Source organism: Anabas testudineus, chromosome 9, assembly GCF_900324465.2.
Source record: "Anabas testudineus chromosome 9, fAnaTes1.2, whole genome shotgun sequence".
In the NCBI taxonomy this organism is placed as follows: domain Eukaryota; kingdom Metazoa; phylum Chordata; class Actinopteri; order Anabantiformes; family Anabantidae; genus Anabas; species Anabas testudineus.
The window spans coordinates 11,936,610-11,961,796 of record NC_046618.1 but is presented as its reverse complement, the minus strand read 5'-3'; the positions used below and the strand labels follow the sequence as shown (position 1 = coordinate 11,961,796).

Genomic DNA, 25,187 nt, shown 5'->3' with positions numbered 1-25,187 from the left:
ATTATAAATCCAATAAATTGGCTGCAATCCCAGGGAAATGATGAGAACCTATTTCTAATTCAAAGCAAGTTCAAAGTATGAATGTTAGATAAGCTGCTGCTCAAATTAATGCAAATCAAATTTCATTTAGGATATTTTTGTTCTACGTAGACCCTAATGTACTGAATACATTTTTGTGCCAGTTTCTAAACTGCAGTTTAAAGCCTGACAAAAATACCAGTCCTGTTTGAATTATTGACTTCAGATTATTTAGAGTAATGTAGAATTGACGTATGATGCAGATCTTGCAGAAAGCCACAGATGCAAACATATAATAAAATTATTTAACATATTCTCTTTTGGAGACCAAAACCTAAACCTCTGATTTCTCCCAAACTACTGGACATATCATTACTAGTTATTGAATTAGTTCCCTTTGAGACAGAGACGCACAGAATGTAGTTCAGCTTCTCTTCTTCCTCCTTCAATTTAAATATTAAAAAAAACCACACACAACCTTTTTTACTACAGTGTTAACGTGTCTGGATTGCACCTGGAAGCCTTGTGAAAAGCGCAGACAGATCTCATACTTTTACATTCTGAGCAACTTCGGCACAAGGGATTTGCTCTTAAAACGGAGCACAGCAAGGATGAAGGGTGGTATAAAAATCAATGAGGCTTTTCAAAGGCAACAAGAAAAAACAGCGCCTTAGCCTGCAATTAAACAAGAGCACTCCTAGCACGGAGGGATGACAGAGTATGTTGCAGATGCCCTCGACTTCACAGGATCAATTACAGGATCAATACAATGACATGATACAATTCTGTGATGGAAAATGGTGGACTGGGAGCCGCTCTGTGTCGCGCGTCTCAGATGTTTACAATAATACAGCTCAAGTAGGTATACACTGAGGGCCATTTCATACACATGACAGAAGGCCAGGTCTAGACCAAACACTGGACTCATTTGAAATAGTTTGATTAAGAGAAAGGAGATTCTCAATCTGGGGGCTGGGAACCACAAGGGGTCGTAAAATAAATCTGAGGGGCCACGAGATGATGAAAAAAAAAAAAGTTATATCTCCAGCTCTAAATGATTTATTTATTGCACTCTGATATTTGCTTTGTTTTATCCATGCAGCTCACATCGCTTTGTCGACACAGAAGTGTCTGTGATCATTTTTGAAATTTTGAACCAACATCCATGTTTTCCAGATGACGTACCCTAATCAGTTTGGACATCCTTTGGCCTTTTCTGCATCATACATGCATCACAAAGTTGACTTTACGGTTTTCTGTGAAACGTTTGTCAAACTGTTGGTTGTACTGACTTTGTGTTTAGAGCTAATTAGCAAACGTTAGTAGGCTCAGACTCTAAACGACGCAGGTAAACATCAAACCAATTACAGTATATGTCAAAGGTACTGGTCATTACAGAACAAGAAAGGCTAGAGCAACAAAGCCCCTGCGTGAACTGAATTAGGCAACAGTGTGTTTTAGTGCTCATTCGCTTCCAAGAGGCAGAATGTGTTATTTCTGCTTTCAAAAGTTGTGTATCATGTGTAAAAAAAAAAAAAGTTTAACCTTTTCACTGCACAAACAAATGTTATGCTGGGACTAACAGAACAATACAACTGTTCTTTGGCAGGGCCCTTGTGCCTTGCTATCTTAATCAGACCCCTGCTACTAACACCGGCCGCCACACCCCCATTTACCAAAAGGGCAAACACCCCCAGGAGGATCATACAGCAGATCATGGCAGAGAGGAGCTCATGATGTTGATGTTGCCTCAGTCTGTGTATTTCTGTTTACAAATGCTGCAAGAACACTCACACTAATCTTCTGTGCTTTGGCCAATTCCTCTTCCCCATTTCAACACAGATGTCCTATAATAAACACGGATGTTATTTCTGTATTAACAACCAACAATGTGTTATGATGCAAAGGCCTATATATGCAAAGGCTGATGCTCCCTATAGAAGGTCATATAGACATGAATCCCTGTTAGCAACACCAGCGGCAATCAGCAACACAATATCTTGTCAGTCAAGCCCAATTCTACATTTAATGGCTCCTGACAAGCATTTCACCAGTCGACTGAGGGACACAGTGAGTAAGACCACTCAGCAAACATTTTATTGCTTCTATTCAGACAAAATTAGACATTCTCCCGCACGGATCTGTTGGAACAAAACTCCCTAACAATTGTACGATCATATGTCTCTCTGCTGCATATGACTTGAATTCTGACGTTCTCTTTCTATCCTTGACCCCCTTTCCGCACTCCCTCTGTTATCTGAAATAATCTCAGGGCCTCCTTAGATTCTATTCATCAGAGCAGAAAGAAGCAGGCGCTGACATTGATAAAAAAAAAAAATAAAAAAAAAAGAAAACCATCTGTGCCTTGCAGAGGTAGAAGGAGAGGAGTAAGAGAGAATGAGACAGAAAAAGAAAAAAGAAGGGCTTCAAATGAAACGGGCTCTGTTGTCTCCCTCTTGTCCCCTCTCGTCAATGCCATTTCAATTGAAAAGCGCAGTGGTAATTAAATTCCAGCAGGGGTTAGGGGCAACTGTGCAGCATGCTGACGGGGGGCTGCCCTGACATAAAGATGACACAATTCAAGAGGACAGAGGGGGCGCCAGGCGGAAAAGGAGGGAGGGTGACAAATGTCGTTTATTCACGTACACTGCCAGATTCATACTACTCAATCTCCGTGACATTTAAAAAGTAGAAAATGAAATAGATATTCAAACTCAGCTGAATCCCACAATGACCTTTTCCCCAAATCAGGGATATTCTAAACAGATTCATCTTCTGTATCTCCGGCATTTGCAGGATATTTTGTAATGCTTAGGAGGATGAGCGATTAGGTGGGAAAGAATTTGGGAAAGCTGGTGTGCGTTCGAGTGTGTGTCTGTGTGCACCCATACATGTCAGCACAAATAAGTGACTCACAGAAGGATGCTGGTTGTTGTTGATTCACATTATAGTGTCGCTAATCCAGAGGCTCCAGAGAGGCCACACGCTCACGCTGCTGTCCCCCTCTCTCCAGCCTCTTTGACCAAAACAATACAGCCTGTTAGGCTTTTACTGCAGAAATGAATGACGCATAATAACAATAATCTTTACCCAAATAATACAGCTATTTAAGATACTTTGAAGACAAAGAAATTGAAGTCACAGAATGCTCTTTGGTTTTAGAATAACTTTACATTTAAACATTAGTGGTAAATGGAGAGGACACTTTAAAAACCAATGCAGCAACAAAACGTATGTTATGTTTGAAGCAGCAGACCTCTGTTTTAATAATCCTAATTCCAGGCAGCAATTTAATTACATTCAACATGTGAATAAATGTCAGAACATATTCGTGACATTATTTAATAGTCTTGGCTTAGATATATAATAAAATATTTACATTCCCCTAAAATTGACCATGAGAGGAGAAACATTAATCCGCACTTACTTTATGACAACTATGAAAAAAATTAAAATAAAAAGTCCCTCAGCTTGATGAACTCAAACTTTTTCTCCTTCATAATTTTCTGTAAATTCTACAGAATGAAAGTAATTAATGACCAACGATGGTCTAATCTATTATTATTCATTTTGCTTGGCCCTGCTGCTTTAAACGTTGTGAGTAAAATATGAATTAATGCTGCCTGTGCTTCGCTTCCATCAATTTTATCACAGCCTCTTGCTTAAAATCCTGTTCCATAAAAATACTTGTGCAACTCTGATGCCATCTAGTGAGCATCACACTTGGTACACAAAATTGTATCCCAGAGGAAATCTGACAGGCAAAAGTTTCACCCAAAACATAGCTGGTTTGTTGTTAGTTTCAAAACTAACTTAGACTAGAATGTTTTTCAGTTACAATCATTAAAAAAATGTATTTAACAACATTTTAAATATATGAATTGTCCGGTATGAAATGTCCTTTGCTCCAGCCCTTTATATTTCCAGTAATGATGTGTACTTTATGTGTACCTCAGGTCTTGAGGCACAGATAACAAAAAGAAAACCTTCTTCAGTCCGTCTTCTTGTTCAGTATCGGTTTAAAATTTCCAAAACTTCCTCCTTAACAGAGAGTGGAGAGTGCTGCTGGACACCTGGCCCACCAATACTGGTTTCCCAGCAGTCAAAGCCACAGTCTCGCAAGTCCTGCACTGTGCTCCGGACAACAGAGGAGTCAGTTTCTACAAAATAAAGACACAGACAGTACATGAAATGTTCGACAGTGGTGCTGTCAGGAACGGGATAAGAAAGTGAGCCAAGCTTTAAAGTCTCTGTCTCTAACAGCTAAGTGTGTATTGTAGCCCCATCAAATACTCTCTTTAGTTGCTTACTCCATGAACATAAAACAAAATGCTTAAAAGAGTCTCAATGAGTGGTATCACAAATACTCTGTGAGAACTGTAGAGAAGACTAGATACTAGATAGACATATAAAGACACTAGATGTGTTTGAAATTCGCTGTAATTCACACAGGTGGGATTGTTTGCAAAGAAAGCAAATAACATTTGGAAATCTATTTGGAGGATTTTAAACGTATTCAAATTCAGTATGTTACAGGCTGCAGGCATAAACAAAGACTGAACATGCAGGTTCTTTGCTTATCTGTTCTTTGCTTGTTTGCTTTCACCAATGGCGCAGTAATACCTGCACACCAAAGGACCCTTTTTGTGCATCCTTTTCATCATTTCCTGCCACTCAAATTATTTTAGAAAGAAAAGGATGAGGGAGTGTTTGAGGAAAACAGAACTTTTGTTGTCAGTTTGGTTCATCAGTCTCATCAAATTAAACCATAGGATTAATTCATTGCAGGGTGCAGTACAGGCTGCACACAATGATGGATTAACATCAGTCATATGTATAATTTAAATTGAAGAAGTCATTACAACAGTATTCAAAGTCCACTGCTTAGAAAAAAAGACAGACCCCCGACTTTACCTTTCACATAACCAGAGCAAGTAGCCGACAGTACCTGGTCTTAGAAGTGTGATGCCACAGCCTCCTCCCCCTGCACCAGTTAGTTTGCTGTGGAGCCCTCTTTCCATGGTGACCCGACACAGTGTGTCCAGGGCAGGATGTCCCACACCCATTACATTCAGATGGTGCTGGTTGATGTCAATAAGCTCCTATAAATAAATCAGTTAATGCAGATGAAACCTATTGCTCATGGAAGGGAACTGTTGTGTGGACATGAATACAAGTGGCTCTCAATTTAAAGAGGAGCTGTACACTTTAACAAAAGTAATAAATAAAATATATAAGTATATATATACACATACATTACAAGCATACAACTAGATTTTACCATCTCAACAACATGTTTATAATGCAACGCGCTTTACACAATTAATAATACAGTGTACCTCCAGTATATTGTAGTGCTCTCCTGTGATCGGCTCGCAGGTCATCTCTGAGAGGACTTTCTCACAAGTGCAGGAAATAGCATCAACTGAGTCAAGCACAGGGGTCATGACAGAGGGAAACTACAGGAGGGGAAATTAACAGATGAAACCATTATCTTCAACATCATGGCAGGTGTCCATGTAGCTAAAAGAGTGCATGTGTGTGCAGCTTTAAAAAAAAATTCAAACACTTTCATGATGGATAACCTGTGTACAAAAACACAAATGACAGTTTTGACTTTGGTTGAGCTCAGGTCGGATCACAACACTGCCACAACACCATCCAGGCCTATCTATGTCTGAGAAAGAAATCTGCACACCTGCGGGTGTCACCAAGGCAACAGGACACAGGGGTGCTGGCTAAGAGTTTAATTTCAATATTTTATGAAGGCACTCAACGCTGGGCTCTGGAGTACCTGCTATGCAAAAGCACCACCTATTATATTAATTACAGTGTCAGTAAGTAACACACGGGGGAGGAAGAAACCATTTAGTACCTTGTTAATTTTGTCCTTCACCCTGGCAACAAGTACCTTGGTGCTACGTGGTATTTTGGTGTTAGTGAGGAGTATTCTTAATAACGGCACCCTGGAAGTAAAGCAGACAGATCAGAGAGTTCACAGAGAAGTATTATTCAGATGTTGTGCAGATGCATTAATTTTTTCCCAGACAATATTTGTATTCTGGGAGCAAAAAATACATTTTATTAATTGACTCTGTCCTCATTTTAAACGAAATCAAATTAAAACTGTTAATCAGACTCATTACCTGCTCAGTGGTATTATCTTCCCGGCCAAGAATCTCAGCATGCCACCTACATAAAGGGAAATCAAAATCATTAAATAGATAATCATCAGATTATAATGAACAGCGGTGGTACAATACACTGATGAGTCCATTAAAGAGTGCTGCGTGTCCACAGAGACAAAGGGAGGTACAACACCATATGTAGTGTGCCGTATGCCAGATGATTTCAGGCCTCACCCCATGTTCCTACAGCGTTGTCTACTCCTGAAGGATTACCATGGATGATCATCTCTCCCTGGAAAGCCCAGCTGTTGATCAGCTCCAGGTCCTCCTGACACCACCTGCAGTCATTTTAAAATGAAAAGAACTTAAAGCCCCACAGGCATTCTCTTTACTTTACTTTACTTTACCTGTTTTTATAGAGATGTTTAAGATGAAACAATCTGATTCTTTGTAAGAACACAGGATTTGTAGCACAATAAACTACAACTGAATCCTAATGATATGAATGTTGCAGTTTGCAAGCTGCAACTTAATCTCCAGACCTTGCATGATAATGCATCCCAAAAAAACAAAAACAAGAGCTTCGTTTACAAGGTTAAGCTGCCTAAACTTCCTGTTATTGTCTGTTTCAATAAGTTTTTGTGGATCATGATTAAAAAAAACATGTAATCAGTTTTGTGTACTGGTAAAGAAATTCCAACCAATGTCGGCATCATTTGAATGAAAATCTAATATTTGATGTATTTCTTATGGTTTATCCCCATTTTATTTCTCTCATTTCTGATTAGATTGGTTATATGTGGGGTTGTGTTACATAATTATATTGTACTTGTGTTTTTTAAAAATGAGCATCAAAATAAAATAGTTGACACAGTCATCAAAAATAAAACAGAAGTGTCTGAAACAGTTTTCATTGAGCTGCGATCTACTGATTGATTTCTATATATTATACGACCTACAAAGTTCACTTTCACAGTATGAGACACATTTTCTGCTTCTGTGATTTATTGTACTTCTTAGTTTTTAGTTAAATGCCATTTTAGAACATGCTCATCAGAAATGGTCTCTGTGCAGACTGCGTACATCACTACAGTCCTGGATACCTTATTATAATGGCTTTCTCTTTTCTTTTTTTTACCTGGCAGTGTGATCCCACTCTTTGAGAGGACTGGGAATGACTCCACTTGCACAGAGCAGAGCTGCAGCTAAACACACAGAGTAAGCAGCACTTGACCCCAGTCCTGCTCCAGTTGGCAACTCCGACCACACAGACACTGTCAAGCTGGGCAGCTTTCTGAGAAAATAAACATAAAGACTAAGCTTCTGATAGTATATGGACATTTACATACTATTTATATGACTAGTGTTTGTCAGAGATGTATAAGTGACTGTATTTAAAAGGCACAAGCCATAGGAAATTGTAACTGCACCACCAAAATGAGAAGGAAAACAACAACAACAAACATATACAAAATAATTATTTAGAATCACAAATAGTCATTTCTCATTTACAATCATTTATGGTGTCTTTTTGCAAAAAGGAAAATGAAGTAAATTATGGATCACATGATCTGGTGCACATAGAGTGGATGCATAACTCTAAGGAGTGTGTAATGTGTGTGTAATCCACACACTATTATATGCAACAGAAACTTCCTTGACATTGCTGTCAACGTCTGTCAGGGAAACTGCTTTTGGGCAGACAGGAAATACTCTAAACTAATTGTCCAGTTCTTCTCTCAAGGGAAAAGCACATCCAGACTTGTTAAAGGCTGCAGTGTGGCCCAGTGCCAGACTCTCATTAGTGGCCATTCTGTCAGAACCTATCACCTCTCCCAGACACGCCAGCACCGTGTCAGCAGCGATTAAACCTCCTGACAACCTGCAGCTCTAATGTTTCTGAGCATCTTCCCTGTTCACAGCTGCTGGAGCTGCGAAAACTAACATCCGGCCTTTCTGTCTGTCTCTCTTTACTGTCTTCATTTCAAAGTGTTGAGATTTTTTCTGGGGTTTTCTCCCCAGAGATGTCTATATTTTTGCAAATAAAGCATTTTCAAAATACTGAAAAGAGTCAAGCCATAAAAGCTGCATTTGAGTTTGACTGTGTGACAGCAGTAAGGCATTTCATTTCAACAAAGACAAATCAATTAAAGCAATATTCACTGTACAGAGGATAACCTGCAATAAGCAAATAACCTCACTATGACACACTACAAACTACATAACTGACAAATGTCTTAAATTACCCAAGTTAATTTATATCATCTTATAGCTCACAAACAAAGATAGCGATTTTTGGCTTGTGAGGCTACTTATACTTTTTCCTGGACCTCCTACAGACACAGAAACTAATTGCTGTTACAATTTTAAAATTTTTACCACCTTCAATCAATAAAAGTTCTGGCTGCAGACTTATTTATAACAGCATTGTTTTGATGAGTGTCTTTGAGATTTTACATTTTAACATGTTAAAATGAAAATAAAATAATTAACAGAAATGAAACATCACTTTGTATCCTCTTCTCAGCATGTTTCCTGTGTTCACTGCTCTCCAAGACTGTTCTGATTACATGGGCAGAGTGCACATCTCCCAGTATTCACCATAAATGCTACAGCTTTAAAATGTCATATCTTACACCTCAGATTCTCTTGCACACAGTCAATAGCTATAAAAAGAAATATAGCTACAATGGCCAATTCCTGCTGCTGGTAAAAATGTCACATTTGCAGATGCTACAGTCTTTTTTGTCTGTAGATGCTGTGGCTGGAGCACATCAAAATGTCAATATTTCCATTTCTTAACTTGTACTGATATTTATTTGCCAAAGGTGGAGTCAATTGGACTAAAATTGGAGGTCTGAAGCTACACATCTGCAAATGTATTTGCCGGGCCTGGTCTCAGTTTTTTCAATGCACTGTTTGTGTGGCCATCTAAGTGAGGTAGCTGCAATAATAAAATGAACAATAGTTTTATCTCACCCTGATCCAAACACTGAAAGATAGATGTAAAGGAAGGCCAAGGTGGCCATGTTGCAAGTATCCAGGTTTCCATTTGTTATACCGACAAATTCACGCAGTCTCCTCACAAGTTCAGCATCCAGACGTTTCACCTCCTCCCTCATGCCTGTAAACATGAGATTACAGATACAATCTCTCACACAGAATGCCTTCTCTATGGGATTCACAACATAACACTAGAAAATTGTGTAAATTAATAGCAGCAGAAAATAGGTGTTTACAACCCCCCCTGCTGCATATTTTCTTACCACGGGAACAAGGAATAAGCTGATTTAGCTCTGACAGGTCCCAGGAGAGGAATGTGTCGATATTTGGGAGGTTGATGCAAACTTTGCCAGTAGTGGTGGTTTTCAACCGTAAATATGTTCTCAGGTTCAAACTGACAGCAAGAGCGACCTGAAATTGATTAACAACAGGCAGCAAATTCACAAATGATTCACATTTGCTCAACTTTAAGCCTTTTAACTGGAGTCACATATGTTTTCGTTAATACCAATTATTTTCTAAGTCATACTTTGATTTTGTGATTACTTATTGTGTTTTCCATAAAACCCCTTGTGAAAATCAAGGAGTAACTTGGGCAAACAGCAGTAAAATGAGCACTGACAAAAATCAGTAGAGGAAAACATCTGATAAACTATCTTCCTTGTCTTTGTCTCTGTTGATAATAATAGTCAGTTAACATCAGTGTAAGCTGTAGAGTCATTTCCACAGGTTACCTTTCCATGCACAACCGCATGCTCTCCATGGAGGATCGCTTTCCCCGGAGCAGACACAATGTAGTCCATTACTGTAACAGTTTCGAGGGCTCAGAATTGTGTCTAGATAGGAGCAGATCTGAAACTTCAACTTGTCACTCACTAACCTTACATGTGTTGTTCTTATTAGCTAACTTAGCCACCTTTAGCTAATGTTAATCCGCTGAAGCAGCAAAAAGCTGTCGACAGTTCTGTCCCACAGCTGGACGCTTTTCCTAAACGCCCGACGACTATCGAAGGTTTAACAAATCACTTTCATGGTCACAGAAAATGATGAAGCTGCGAGTACAGGGTTTCATCGCAGCGTGATTCTGCGTGCGAGCAGCCCCACGGTCCAGCAGGAGGAGACGTAGGCTCGGCTTCCAGTGTCCAATCAGCATCGCCGCTGGGTGAACAGAGAATGGTCTGTCCAATCAGCGTCCAGCGTCATCCCACCATCCGGTGAGTTGACCAATCATGCGATAAAAATGAAACGCCCATAACTACGGACACCACGGGGGGCCAAGAGGCACGATGCGCGAACAGTCAGCTGTTAGCATAACTAGCAAAACATGGCTTCGTTTATTGTCAAACCTGCTCATCTCCGATGTATAGTCAGGGCAGTCAGGCTCATAAGCGAGCATCGGACAAAGACAATACTCTGTTCAGACAGAAGGTATTTGTATATCCCTGTTTTTGTCATGTACATGTTTAAAGTGTTGCGCTCTTGATGATATCATTCAGGTCAGGTAGTGTTAAACAGTGCTGTGTTGGTTGCTGCTACACAGGAAAAATAACCACATAAAGACAAAAACCTGCTCACAATCAGTGAAACAAAAACTGACTTTGTTATTGTACTGTGTACCAGTCCTAATTCTTGAGTTAACTGTTGAGATGTACCAAACATAAAATGCCTCTATCATCTTCCTTTTACACCATCAGTTACTCCACCGAGGGGGACAACAGGGGACCCAAAATATACACCAAAACTGGAGACAAAGGTTGTTTTTCTATTGTTATTAAGTAATAAATAAATGTGAAAATGCTGTGATAGTAAATAGTTTGACTGGAAGCTTTGTGTATCCCTTAAAAGGATTCTCAAGCACCTTTACAGGAGAACGAAGGCCAAAGGAGGATCAAATTTTTGAAGCTTTGGGAAACACAGATGAGCTATCATCTGCTATAGGGTAAGATTTCTGCTATTCAATTGTCAATTGATTTTGTTTTATTTGTTATATGGTGCTTTACCTGAAATGACTACATTAATTTGTACATTACAGTTTGGCTAGAGAGTTTTGCCTTGACAAAGGCCACACGTTCATAGATCAACTGGACAAGGTTTGATTTTAATATAATATTTATTAACTTCCTTCAGTGCTGAATCTTTCACATTAACCAGAGATAACATTTCTAATTGTATTTTACTCTTTTCATTGCAGATACAGTGCATTTTACAAGACGTGGGCTCCAATATTGCCACGCCTCAATCATCTGCAAGAGAAAGTCACACAAGTACGCAAACGCTGGCTAGTTTAATAAAGTAAAATAGTTTTACTTTGCATTGTGTGTTGAAATATTCCCTGTTTTTTTCCCTTGTGTTTTTGCCAGAAAGAACAAAATTTACTCCGCAGCCAATTGCAGACTTGGAAAGCTGGATTGACACCTTTACAGAGGAACTTCCGCCTCTGACCAGCTTTATTTTACCTGTAAGCCCATATGTGCATCTGTGTACAATAGAAATCTCAAGTCCAGATTTTGCACCAACAGCTATGTTTTGTATTTCGTAGTCTGGAGGGAAGAGCAGTGCATCTTTGCACTTTGCTCGGACAGTGTGCCGAAGAGCAGAACGCAGGTCAGATTCATCATGTTCTGTTCTACTAAGATACCGTTACAACCACTCAGACCTAAAATATATAAGTGGTTGTAACATTATCTTGATATACTTAAATTAATCCATTTGTCTGGTTTCCGTGGTACAATTGAATCTGACAGCTCGTTCTTTTTACAGTGTTGCTCCAATTGTGCGCTCAGGGGAGGTAGATCCAGATGTTGCCAGGTTTTTGAACAGGTCAGTCCAGTGCTTTAAACTTTATATGAGAAAATGGATCCTTGACTACACATCTGATAAATGTCCCACCCTTTTCACTCAGATTGAGCGACTACTTGTTCACCGTGGCCAGGTATGCAGCCATGAAAGAAGGCAGCAAGGAGAAAATCTACAAAAGACCAGAATGACTAGATTCTTGGATGATATTAAGACAAAAGCTTAATTTGTTTTTATTTTATTGCACACACTTTTGTTGTAGTGCAAATATATTAATATGAATCATTTCCAAGACTGTTTTATTCATTTTTTACTTGTTTCTTAGCTAAATGTGAAAAAATAGGTCATTAACCCTTCCATCCAGTACATGTACAGTACATCCATTAATAGTCATTCTCTTATTTAATATTGCACCACACATCACGTAAACATGTACATTAAAAGGTAAGATTATGTGTAGCTAGGGTATTTTTTCCAGACAAACCTTAAACAATTGAGGATTATTCTCATCACATATCAGTTCCTTGCCAGGCATCGACTGTCATCAAACCCTGAGATTAAATTACTACCATGGTGAGGTGCCCAAACCCCTGTGGATTTTACTTATTTTTCAATACAGTAACAATATTTTTGCATGTTGTGACTGCTCCCAACATAAGGTGCACGTGTTGTTTTTTTGGTTTTTTTGTTTTTTTCCCCAGCAAGGTTCTGTCACCCGCCTCACAGGATCTGGCACCAACCCTGGCTCTTCTGAGAAAGAGCACTGGCCCACGTCATTAGAGACAGATTGCGGTCCTCATAGGGTGGATAACGCAGATAGGTAACGCACTCGAACCTTGTGCCTCTTAGCAGGCATGATTTCCTGTGAGAGAAGGTGTCAAAGCTGTAGCGTCCATGGTAGGAGCCCATTCCACTGGCACCTTAAATGTTGGGAGAGTGGACAGATTAATGGCAACATTATTCCAATGCTGTATTTGGCACAGTTAATACTGTGATGCTACAGACTTACCCACTCCACCAAAAGGCAGAGCCACCATCAGACTCTGCAGGACACTGTCATTGGAGCAAAAGCTTCCACTAGAGGTCTCACTCATTAGCCTTGAGATGACCTGCATTGACCAAATACATGGTCAGAATACACATTGACTGCACAAGGTTGGCATATTGATTCCTGTGTTAGCTCTAATGTACCATCATATACCTTGCTGTTGCTGGAATAAGCGTACACACAGAGGGCTTTATCTTGCTTATTAATGAAGGAAATTGCCTCATCCACATTATTTACACTCAGAACAGGAAGAACTGGACCAAAAACATCTTGTTGCATGATGGGGTCTGATTCCACCACCTCAGTCAAAATAGTTGGGGCTTCAGACAGAACAAAACACATCAGTGTAAAACAATCAAATATGATGTTTTAAGGGGGCTTGTCTTATCACAAAGTATTCTCACCGATATATTTCTCTGATTCTATCACCTGTCCACCCACGGCTATTTTGCCAGATCTCCACAGTATGTCTTTCATACGGTTGAAGATCTCCAGATTGACCATGCGACCAAAGCTGTTGGACTCTCTGGGATCAGAACCGAAGAACTGTGTTAGACAGCACTTCAGGGCCTGCACCAACTGTGCTTTGACATCTGTGTGGCACAGGATGTAGTCTGGTGCCACCAAGCTCTGTCCAGCGTTGTGGAAACGAGCCCAAGCAATGCGTTGCGCTGCGGTGGCAATGTCACAGTGTTGGTCCACATAACATGGGTTCTTGCTCCCCAGAATCAGGGTGACTGGTGTGAGAGTGCGTGCTGCAGCCTGTGCTACTCTATTCCCTTCCTCTATGTTTCCTAAGGATCGACAGCCAGTGCATCAATAATAATTTAATAAATATTTACAAAAATATTAGGATAGTGATTTTATATTTACCTGTAAAAAACACGTGATCAAATTTGAGTTCTACAACTTCAGGCAAATCATGTGTGCCTGCAATAATCACATGGAAGCATTCCTTGAGGAAAACAAGAATTTTAGGTCAGATTACCACATTTTAACTACAGTTTCATAGTAAACTGCAAACATATAGTTTGTGACTCAGTCTTTTAATGTTTAAGCTCTATATTATCACATAAAAACAGCTTCATTGAATGAAGTCACCCTTTGAAAGCTCAAAGACCCAAAAGCAATTGGCACAAAATCTAAACATAATATCTAGCAAGTATTTACAACATGATTTGATAATGTAATATACAAAAAGTATACCACAGTTTGTGACGTGACATTACATTAAGCAGAGCAATCAACCCTCCCTGCTGGTTCAGAACTACTCACATTGTCCAAGTAAAAAGGGGTGAGACGATGAAGAAGCTCTGCTGTGTGAGCGGTGTACTCGGAGGGGCTGATGACGGCACAGTTTCCTACAGTAATTAATAAGTTATTATTAGTCAGCTTGGGTGGAGAACAATTAACACTACAATTAAAAAAACTTAATGAATATCTTGAATATATCCACCTGCTGCTATGGCCCCTACCAGTGGCACCAGACACGTCTGTACAGGACTACACCAGGTCGCCATGATAAACACCACCCCCAGCGGCTCACTGACCACAAGACACTCATCCAATGTGGTGGACTAAAGCAAACAGACAAGTTAAAAATGAGGTGAGAGTGAAACTACACTCAGTGGAAGCTGGCAGAGATTATCAGTGCACAGGTTGATGAACAGAGGAAAAACAAATCAGGTCACCTTCTTCTTGCAAAAGGTAATATTCTAATCTGCTTTGGTGGGCTTAGCACAATACATTTCTTTGTAGCAGTAAAAGACTATGTTCTTTCCAAAATGGTTGTGTAAGTCACGAATAGCACCAATAAAATGATGGATCTGTTTTTCGAAACAGGAATATAATACAAACAGAATAGTCTCACCAGGTTTCTTTCCACATGCTGTGGCTGCATCCACTTTTTAAAGTTGTTGATGGCATGAAGCGCCTCGTTTTTGACCAGAATCAGTTCTGACACAACTGTCTCAAATCGTGGCTGGTTAAAAAAACAGAAATAAAAGGATTTTTTTGAATGCCAATAAATATATTATATATATAAATATATACTCGAGAATTGTCTGAGAGTCACCTTATGAAGGTCCCTTCCAAGAGCATCTACAAAGTCCCCCTCATGTTCCTCCAGCATCCTCACCACAGCCTCCAGCTGAGTCAGTCTGAAGCTCTCCTTGAGGGTGCGTCCAGCTTGAAAGGCAACTCTGGCCCTCCTCAGCAGATCCCCACACTCTAGAGGGTAAGTCTTCAGTCTGGTCCTGAAACAGATCAGTAGATTTAAAACGACAAAGAAAGTTCACACAACCTCAATCAAAGGCATCATCACAATACCTTCTGCATGTCAGCGGGTCATTCCTGTGACAAGCGCGTTTTTCTGCACTGCTGACCTTTCTAAACGGAGGTAGTGTGCAGGTGGGCCTATGAAAACCCGCTGACAACATGTAGAGTTGAATATTTGAACCAAGCCATAAACCAGCAGTTTCAGCAAACACACGTACAGGTGAAAATCAGTACACATGCCATGCGATTGCTCGTTTCATTCTCAGTTTAATCTGTTATTTACCTGCGCAGCGCTTTGAACCATCGGGCTGGAGAAGGGCTCGGCGGGCTGCTCATGGTTATTCTGCAAGTTCAGGTTCAAACAGCTGAGAGATTTGCAACAGGTTTTTAAGGGGAAATCTTCACAACAGCAACATTCACCTCATCATCAACGATCACAAAGATGAATAGGACCGAGTCGTGGGTTTTTACTCCCCTTATTCACTGGGGGCTTCACGGGCCCGTCACACAGCAGGAGGTCCCCTGTGCGCCGTGCGTCGCTGCTCTCTGGAGCCGCAGGCGTCTCTCCAGACTGAGCAGGTGTTTGGAATAAAGTCATTAAAAAAGAGACAGAGAGAGAGAGAAGGAGGAGTTCTGGGAAACGGGAAACACCGTTTTTATGTGCATATCATTTAAAGTACATGATGTTTATATATATGTATAATAATGATGTACAAGATTTAACATTACAGGGAAAAAATATTATCTTACACATGGACAAATCTTACATGGAAAGCTCGTTTTTTTTTTTCCAGCAGCACACTCCATGTGGCAGTGGAGGGAGTTTTTAAAAGACACTTTTAAAAAGAAATGAAAACTTTCACATGAAGGGTGGTTTTATTATTATTATCATCATCATCATCATCATTATAGTGTTCTAAAAGAATGGACATCCAAAGTCCGCCTCAGCAGACCAAACTTGCACTCTTGACATCATTTAAAACAGATCAAAGGAGACAGACAAGCTTGTGAGGTATCCGTCGTGTCTCTTGCACATCAACACACAGTCAGTGCAGTGTGTGTCGTGTAAATGCTTTTGCAGAATTTCCACTTCTTGCCAGAACAGATTAAAATCAGGAGAGTTGGAGTAAGATCTGTCTGACTGATTTGCCAAATTTGAAAATAGTTAAATCTGGTTAGTAGACCTTTTTAGGGTATTTTTACACAAGTTAGCGGCCATATTACTACTTAACTAGTTTATTACAAGCAAAAGTATGTCTACTCTTTAATGACACTAAACATTTTGCATAAAGAAGGACTTGGTGAAGATTTCATGTTCTATTTTAATCCTTTCTTTGAAAGCTGCAGTCCTCTTTCTGGGAAATGATGAATAAACTCATTAGCTTCATGATGCAACTGAACCCTGTGTTAAGTAATGTTTAGGCTGATGAGGAAACATCCATCATGTCCCTCTTCCCAACAGCCACAAACTGCAGAAACGTGTGCATCATTTCTATTCCAGGCCCACTTAAAACCAACTAGTCTCATCAGATTGACAAACAAGTCCGTGACATCATGTTGAGAGGTTTTTAAACATCAATTTCTTTTCCACATGGCTTAAAAAGTCCACAGAGTATTAAAACCCTCCTTGGTTGTAGTCGTTGTAGTGGTAGTACAGTGGTTGGGTTTCTGCACTGTCTTGTTAGTAGGAGCAGAGAAGATTTCTTAGTACGTAGCCCCTGTTTCTATGGCTTGTTTCCAATATATGTGGTAACCAGTTACAGCTAAAAGCAGTGAGATGTAATAGAAAGGGAAAATGGCAATACACGAGGCACTCAGCATTATTCAAGAGTGTGCAGAGAAATCATTAGTTTCACTTTAAGTATTAAAGACTAGCATCATTGATTGAATATCATTGATTGGTACTCTTCATTTTTTGGAGTGTAAAACAGATATGTGACATGAGCAAATGACCAGTGTCTGTTCTGCTCGGACAGACACACAAACAGTCACAAAACATTTCCAGTTCCTAAAATTTCTAGTTCCCCAGCTACAGCAAAGACATCTTTAAATCAACCAACAGCTAGATCTGATTTTTTTTTTATGTTAAGAAATTTGTTGCTGCTTCATCACAACTGAGGCAGAGGTAAGTTTCAAATGTACTATGAATTTACAAATCAGAGGGCACTAACACTCCTCCCAGGTGACTGCCGTGTCTTTTAGCAGAGAGTAATGGGATGAGGTCAACATGAATTTTCTCAGAATGGGACATAATGTAATCACTGTATGACTGCCGTTATAAGCCTCTCCTCCCTCACAGAGGTTGAGCACGAGACATTGATTTGTCTTCCATTTATAAAAGATGCATTATGTTCAGCAAAACATTTTAGGACTCATCCAATATCAACTAAAAGTTACTTAGATAATGGAGTCCAAGCTTATAAGTATATTAACAATGCATCACTTGGTTTCACTCGAGTGAGTCGGCCATGTGTCTAATGGCTTGCATTGTATCGGTATTGCTTTCCAGTTGTCCTAAAATGGGAGTGTTAGATCCAAGAATGATTCCATTAAGCCTGAGAAACAGAAATCAAGCCACTGTATATCTGTATTTGATCAAGTAAAATACATGATATATTGAATTTTTGGAGTGGCCGGGGGAGATGCTCAAAATTGGATTGTGCTGCAGAAACAGCATGCCCGTGGATGTGAGGGAGTGAGCTGAACACAGCTCGTGTCGTTTTAGAAAGAGACAAAAGGAGCATTTCTAGTTCCTTCATGTTTTCCCTTTTGTTAGGATGAAGCCTCTTTGATGTGAGTGGCTCCAGTCTAGCTGAGCCGAACCTCTTGCTCGGTTCAGACTGCTTAACACAACCCTCCAACGCAGATTGTCCTGATGCAGCCGCGTTAGGAGAGCTCAAAGCCTGTGTTCATACTGATAGCATAGCGTAGCTTGTCGCGCAGAATACTCTTCTTGCTGTAGTTGGGTAGTTTGAGCAGGTTGAAGCATGTTGATGAAGTGGGAAGGCGACCACCCGGCTCCTTCTTGCGAATCGTGAAAAAGCCCCTGAGGACACTGCCAAGGGTATCTCCAGTGTCCTAGACATATGAAAGACTCTTAGGAAAAATGGGATGGCAGCAATAACACCACTTGTAAGCAGAATCAGTTTCATCCTTCTTTTTTCTCACCTGATCATCTGAAACTTCCACACAACGGATGGAAAAAGGTGGTTTGAGGTAGGCAAAGCCTAAAAGAGGAGGCCTTGAACAGCTCGTAACAAACTGTAAAAACACATGATAAAGAATATAAGACAATGGTTTAATCACCTTTTGTTAGTAATGAAAAGTTTTTGGCTGTGGCATAGAAAGAACAGCTTACTTTAAGGAACATAGCCCTCTCTTCAGCATTGAAATCACTGGACAGGATGTCCCACAGCCAGATGATCACACGATGGCTGCTGTGAAAACCTCCATAGTATACTGTATGCTTCCTGTGAAAAACAAAATAATGACGAGCAACATGAAGGAAAACGTCTGCTGCAACTAGACCAAGGTATTTAGGTTGAGTATACTTCAGAAGTAATGTTGTTAATGTTGTTGCTGTAAATTTATTACAATCACATAATGTATATTTCAGTCATGATTAAATCTGAGATAAAATGTTACACACTTGAGGTCGTCGAGATCAATCTCAGCATTGTCTCCTGAGACAAGACGCTGAACCTCAGGTGTGGAAAACATATGCAGCCACTCTGGGTTAATGATGCTGCGGAAGCCCCGGATGAAAGCTGCAGTTTGCTCTTTTATCTGTGTGTGCATCCGAAAGTGAGCCATGAGGTGGATGTAGCTGATTCTGCAGGAGATAGGAGAGGGGACGAGTTAAGGGAACAACAACCAGTTGAAGGACCACAGGTTTTTTTTAACAGAATCCGAATTAACATACTTGTTTTCATTGGTGACTGGCATAGTTTTGCCCCCAGGTATCAACTCATGACAGACAAGCTGTAAAACAAAATTAAGTTTTAAATTAACTGAATTTCAAGCATTTAACTCCACTTTAACGTATGTTCGACGTTTTCCATCTTTACCTGCCCCATGACGTCCTCATCATAGGATAACGTCAGTCCAAGATCACCTACATCACCATCATAGCGCTGAAACATAAAGTATATAGATAGATATAGATAATAAAGTCTCACAATGTGAGATAGAGATTAAAATGAAAAGTAAAACGTCACAAAAAAAGTCCAAGTGTATTTTTTTACTTTGATGGAAGTGAGATTCTTGTAAAACTCAGAGTCAAGTGATGGAAGCTCGTCGATGGAGCTGTAGAAAGTGCTGTGGTGGTGACCCAAGACTTGACTGAGGAAGAAGGAAGCAAAAGGAACGTCCACAACAATGCCCTGAATACACAGAAGATATGATCACTGAACATCTCCTAAAACAGTCTTTAAAGTGAGAACAACAAATTAATGGAAATCAAGTGTACCTCATATACTGCTTTTCCCAGCATCTTCCCCACAAACTCAAACAGCTGCAAATGGTTCTCATGAATGTATGATGTGGGGGAAGGATACAGCCTCTCATTTCCACTCGTAGTCTATGGAAAATACATTTTAAATCACACCAAATATAAAATATCACGGTCAGCAGCAGAAGTGTGGTGGTTTAAAAATGGCACACAGTTTGCTTTAATTACCTTAAACAGGTTGAGTGCAGGATTGAACACCTTCTTAATGATTTCCTCTAGAAACTCTTTGAAGACACCATCCTGATCGATACCAGCCTCGTCAACTCCTAGATCATTAACAAACTTCACACGTATGACACCTTTAATGGAATTCACTGGCAACCGACGGAGCTGGTCATATCCATCCTAAGAAGAGGGAAGTGGTAAATATTTTGGGATGACTTCTAAAACTGTGAGAGACTTTCAAAGCTTGCTCTCAACATATATGTGATTAGTTTTCTCCATACCTCCAACATCCGCGAGCGACGAATGGTTATGTGGGTGACATGAGGTGAAGCAGAGCTTGTTTCTACCAATCCTAAAGTTTCTTTTTCCTTTGTAACAATGTTCCTGAACAACAGCACCCTCTGCAATGTAAAGTTAAAACAATTATATAGCTGAAAATGACACTTTGCCTTAAATGAAAGGACCTCGTTTACTCACGTTTTTATGTGGAATGACATGTGGGATATACTGCAGTAAAAGCTGCGCCCTTTTCTTGCCCTTTTCCAGCTCTTGGAATAACAGACTGGGCTTCAGGTCCCTGAATTCAACATCACAAAGATGTAAATATGAGTTGTTAAATGTTATCCACAAGCAGCGTATCCCTCCATAAAAGCTTAACGTTTTATTATAACAGCTGTTCAGTGTTTGTATTTACTTGCGCAGCCAGTGGTCGTCAGGGGTGAATCTTCGCCTGCAGTCCCGTTCATAAAGCACCATCAGCCAGCCGTGAACACTGTGGAACAACTCCAGCTTCTCACCCTTTGCATTTTCTATTAAATAAACAAGCTTTTTCAGTAAAAATTGATATTTTAGCAAGGTGATATCATCATAACTTTCGAAATTAAACAAGAGCGCTCACGCACCTAAGATGCCATCCCATATCATCTTGTACACAAATGTGTTCAGAAACGAGGAGATAGTGATGAGTTCCTCAATCTTGAACGATGTTTGTTCTTCATAAACTTCAATGTCATCGAGAATTCTGTAACAAAGTCAAAGGTGTGTTATAAAATGCTGCTGCTTCATGTGGCACGACACAGTAAAAATCAGTGAAATTACGTGATGAGGTGTCTTGAACAGTCACAGAAGAGCATGAGCATGGACAGGAGCTGTTTGGACTCATCAGTGTCATTGTTCAGACACTCCATGAAGAGTTTGAGGCCTCCCTGAGGACCGAGCTCGCAGATGAAGGCCCAAAGTTTAGGTAGAAGATCATCAAGATGTGTCAGACCTGCAGAAAAAAGGAGATAAAAAAAAAAAACAAAACAAAAAAACAAAACAAAACACAGAATGTACAGTGACATACTCCACCACGAACTTTCCAGGATGTTTCCAAAAATACTTAATGTTTGCATAGTATTGTATCATAGTATAGATGTAAGGTTCTGGTACTGACCAGTGAGTATCTGGAGGCGTATCTGCGTCAGTGTGGACAGAGCACTCTGGTAGAGCACACAGATGCTGCACACCTTCTGAACTTCAGCTGAGTCAACTCGCTTGCCTCCTACGGGTTTCAGGATATTTCTCACAGAAGCTGACTTCTGAAATGCTCGCTTGAAGAGGTCTATTTAAACAGACACAACAGATAAGGGATGAAAAGAACCTTCAACAAACACGCTGTACTTATTTTAAAATACTAGATTACATTTTTCTCTACAACTCACTTTTAACTGGTAGATTGTTTTGTGATGTGCTAGGTTGTGGCGGTGGGGGAGTGGGCTCCTGACTCTCCAGCTTTTTAGAGAGAACGTCACTGAAGAGAGTTCGAATGACAGAAACACTCCACAGGTACTGAAGCTGTTTGGTGACCAGTGGCATTGATTCATTCAGACTACAGAATGGAGGAAAGAACAGACAAAGGGGGGGCACAGTGGGGTTTAGCTGGCATTATTCTTTTAATAAAGGAGAACTGATCTCTTTCTCAGGAACCAGGCAGCCTGATTATGTTTTTTAAACCATCTTTATATCTATTTTACTGACCCATAGTCTACAGTTTGTGAGAACCAGCCCAGGACAGGGTGCCAGTGGGTAAGGTTGGACTTCTTTTGGGATACGTATCTCTGGCAGTAAGACAGCATATCAGTCAGGACCTTCACAAAATGGCTGGCCTCCTCTTCAAGGACTTTCTCATTAAGGTAGCCCAAGTGAATCAGGTTGCCTATCAAACATGAGAAAGATGCAGTAACAAGGTTAAAATTTTTCACAAGATACAGTGATCCTGTCATCCACACACAACTATAACAAATGTAAGTGCAAGAACATTTTTAACAAAATAACTATACCAAGCAAGCATAGTGTGTGGCTTCCTTCAAGACACACACAGATGTCTGAACACTGTTCTTCCCTGCTGAGAAACAAAATGAACTTCCGCAGGAGGTCGTGCGTCTGTATAGATGCCATACACTGTTGGGACAGAGATATTAAAGATATTAAATCATACTCTTTAATAACTAAAATGATTATACCCATTATATATGAGAGAATATTTACCTCTGGAGTGAGCACATTGAGGTGAGATACAACAGCGGGAACCGACATGATGTGAATGAGGAACGATCTTAGCAGATTATCGGAGAAGTGAGCAGCAATGACTGGCCTAAAAAATATTAGATTACGTTAAAAGGACAGGGTGCAAATACCACCTCAAAACAAACAGCAAACTTAACGAAACTGGATATTACATGTCTACCGCACCTTGTGCATCAAAATTGTACTATAGAGTATTTTTAAATAACAGCTGCAACCATCAGATCACTCACTCTCAGCTCACCTTAATGACAAAGTGAAGATAGCAGTCAGGGTGCCTTTAGAGAGAGATGGTTTAGAACGAGCCAAGCCATTGGTCAGCAAGATCTATGCAAGAAAATTTTAAATTAAATACAACATGTATATAAAATGACAGTTTACACTTAACACACATTAACTAGCTGCCAGAATGCCTCATTTAATGTTTAATGTTAATCAGAAATATATGAATTTTAATACTGAACCTGCAGTACTGAATAGAATCCCTTTTGATTGAGATGGCCCATGATGTTTTCACAAATCCTCGTCAAAGCAGGTCTCAGAGCTTCTCCTAACATAAATAAGGGAAGATATAATGTTTACTTTGCAGGAAGCATGTCCTCCAACAATATATGTTCATGTTTATATTAACAACCTCAGCTTGGCTTAAGACTTACCCTTTCCTCTGACTATCCGCCATGTTGAAGTATCAGTAAAGGTCACCAGCATGGTGAGGTACAGTGTCACCAGTTTATTGTCTTGAAGTATGTCAGGCTGCAAATCACAAGACATGTAGCAATAACATGAATCATTGATATCATGAGATGAATAGCAAAACACATTTTATTGTTTCAAACCAGGTCTAACCTTTAAATTTTTCAGTAGCTGACAGCAGGTCCACAACACATCTTTAATCTGTTTGAGCCAAGGAATGGTGAGGTCTTTGGAGAGAGCCAAAGACACATACCAAACCTGAGAGACAAATGTGAACACATTTACTAAGACTGGGACAAGATTTACAGATAAGAATCAGTCAAATGTAGAAGGTAAAAAGTAAGAATACTCACCTTAGGTTCATTTTCTACCTCCATGCTGGCAAGAATAGCTCGACAAAGCTTCTCAAACCTCTGTGTAATGTGCAAAATAAGACAAGTTCGAATCATACAGCTCAGGACAAAAACCTAAATTATGTGTGATATGTTTCAACAGCCTTTCCATGGTAGCCTCTATATAAAAGGTGAGAGTTAACAGGAAAAATATATTTTGTGTGTAAATATATTTTTATTTATATTTATACACACATATAAGTATTAGTTAGTTGTGTCATAGTAATTATGATTAATGTGTTGACCAAATCAGAACAGCTGCTAACTCACCATTTTATCCTCTTGGCAATATATGAATAGTAATTTCCGAGCAATTTTAAAAATTGAAAGTGCATTTCTTTTTGAGGTCCCAGTTTCAGATGCTTGAAAATAGTCATCAACTTCTTTCCTGGTGAGACACATAAGGAAACACTGAGCCAAAGATATGATGATTATAATATGATGGAGGTTATAAACTGCAGAGATCCTTATAAGCTCTTCAAATCACAGGGAGCAATACATCTCAAAAATGGACAGCACCTTATTTGCTTCTGGAGGCTGCAGCGACAGAGAAATCTCCTGACCAGAGCTTGAACTTGGATTGCTGCTCTCTCCTTCTCCTTGTGTCCTTTCCTTTCCTCCCTGGCCTGCCTGGCCTTGTCCAGGAACTCGGACTTGGAGCTCTGGGGTACACTGAACATTGTGCACCTTAGACCTTAGAGGAAGAATATAATCCAGTTGGTTGCCGTACTTCAAAACTAATTGTCTGTATGTGTGAACTGAAAACATTTTATCAATATCTGCACTTAGTGAAGCTTGTGCCGCTGTGGTCGTAAAATATCTTTCCAACTGCACGTCATCACACTGTTTATTGTGAATACCCGTAAACATACCTGCGATGTTCCTCAAATGAAGAATTGATCTGGCCTTTAGGCTGACCTGACGCTATACCTCCTTAGTCATTTGGTTGTTCTTGAGACCCAAGCAGGAGCAGAGCCGAGACTAACGAAAACTAACTTGCCATCTCTGAAGCAACGGGAGAAACAGTAAAGATGGAGCTGGGATAGTTAGCACACAGGGCTAGTTCACCGCTCATCGGCTTGATACTGTCTCAGCGAGAATGTTTCCACATTACTTTGGCGATATTTATCATCTTTTCGGGGTTAGGTGTGATCCTGAATCAATGACAGTCTCAAAAACACAGGGAACATACCATTTCGAAATGTAAACAATGAGAAGAGATCCGTACATTGACTGCAGCCATTAATCCCCTGTGTCGCATTAAATGTTTCCGGCTAGAGTTTGTCTTCATGTAAAAGTCTTTATATAATAATATTTATCAGTGGAATGTCTAAAATATCACAAACTAGGATTATTTACGTTGCCGTAACAGAAACGTTGTATTTTTGGAAGTTTATAAAGCTTCTTTTTACAGTGTTGGGTGGGTGGAGGGGGACTGTTATCAATGTTACTCAACAGCGGAAATGTGCTGTCTAAAGCTAACCTAACCTAATTAAAGCTATTTTTTCTAAATCTTGAAAATATTCACGAAACAATGTAGGGCATAACGTTTTTATTAATTGGGCGTTGCGCGGCCAATTATACTAATTTTA

General features: G+C 39.8%; 4 protein-coding genes across 6 annotated transcripts; 1 reads left to right on the top strand and 3 right to left on the bottom strand.

Annotated features, from left to right (window-relative positions):
• Nucleotides 1-2,646: 2,646 nt before the first annotated feature.
• On the bottom strand, nt 2,647-10,260 carry mvk (mevalonate kinase). Of its 2 annotated transcripts, XM_026342308.1 has the most exons (11): nt 10,030-10,260; nt 9,884-9,954; nt 9,413-9,560; nt 9,126-9,270; nt 7,285-7,440; nt 6,381-6,484; nt 6,165-6,210; nt 5,894-5,984; nt 5,358-5,477; nt 4,967-5,120; nt 2,649-4,178 (listed from the first exon to the last, which is right to left on the bottom strand). In XM_026342308.1, exons 2-11 carry the CDS (start codon nt 9,950-9,952, stop codon nt 4,027-4,029), a joined length of 1,185 nt encoding a protein of 394 aa, XP_026198093.1. In that variant the 5' UTR covers nt 9,953-9,954; nt 10,030-10,260; the 3' UTR covers nt 2,649-4,026. The 2 variants fall into 2 exon arrangements, with proteins under 2 accessions (XP_026198094.1, XP_026198093.1); XM_026342309.1 differs by lacking the exon at nt 9,884-9,954 and having other exon boundaries at nt 2,647-4,178.
• A 162-nt stretch (nt 10,261-10,422) lies between these two features.
• Nucleotides 10,423-12,543, top strand: mmab (metabolism of cobalamin associated B). The gene is made up of 9 exons (XM_026343275.1): nt 10,423-10,577; nt 10,844-10,902; nt 10,995-11,088; nt 11,182-11,239; nt 11,341-11,413; nt 11,510-11,607; nt 11,689-11,753; nt 11,910-11,969; nt 12,052-12,543. Exons 1-9 carry the CDS (start codon nt 10,474-10,476, stop codon nt 12,134-12,136), a joined length of 696 nt encoding a protein of 231 aa, XP_026199060.1. The 5' UTR covers nt 10,423-10,473; the 3' UTR covers nt 12,137-12,543.
• Nucleotides 12,263-15,833, bottom strand: aldh3b2 (aldehyde dehydrogenase 3 family, member B2). Of its 2 annotated transcripts, none has more exons than XM_026343273.1 (11): nt 15,691-15,833; nt 15,554-15,613; nt 15,068-15,248; nt 14,864-14,974; nt 14,450-14,570; nt 14,269-14,354; nt 13,867-13,948; nt 13,398-13,787; nt 13,147-13,313; nt 12,955-13,054; nt 12,263-12,865 (listed from the first exon to the last, which is right to left on the bottom strand). In XM_026343273.1, exons 1-11 carry the CDS (start codon nt 15,696-15,698, stop codon nt 12,666-12,668), a joined length of 1,506 nt encoding a protein of 501 aa, XP_026199058.1. In that variant the 5' UTR covers nt 15,699-15,833; the 3' UTR covers nt 12,263-12,665. The 2 variants fall into 2 exon arrangements, with proteins under 2 accessions (XP_026199058.1, XP_026199059.1); XM_026343274.1 differs by having other exon boundaries at nt 15,554-15,598.
• Nucleotides 15,834-16,127: 294 nt separating this feature from the next.
• Nucleotides 16,128-24,874, bottom strand: ube3b (ubiquitin protein ligase E3B). Its single transcript, XM_026343272.1, has 27 exons — nt 24,468-24,874; nt 24,115-24,289; nt 23,866-23,983; nt 23,557-23,616; nt 23,357-23,461; nt 23,167-23,263; nt 22,975-23,060; nt 22,755-22,837; nt 22,475-22,580; nt 22,267-22,387; nt 21,965-22,142; nt 21,649-21,815; nt 21,381-21,548; nt 21,044-21,215; nt 20,848-20,966; nt 20,640-20,754; nt 20,423-20,522; nt 20,227-20,346; nt 19,949-20,125; nt 19,739-19,849; nt 19,515-19,652; nt 19,338-19,403; nt 19,193-19,251; nt 18,920-19,102; nt 18,629-18,740; nt 18,439-18,531; nt 16,128-18,348 (listed from the first exon to the last, which is right to left on the bottom strand). Exons 2-27 carry the CDS (start codon nt 24,273-24,275, stop codon nt 18,157-18,159), a joined length of 3,207 nt encoding a protein of 1,068 aa, XP_026199057.1. The 5' UTR covers nt 24,276-24,289; nt 24,468-24,874; the 3' UTR covers nt 16,128-18,156.
• Between the last annotated feature and the right edge of the window lie 313 nt (nt 24,875-25,187).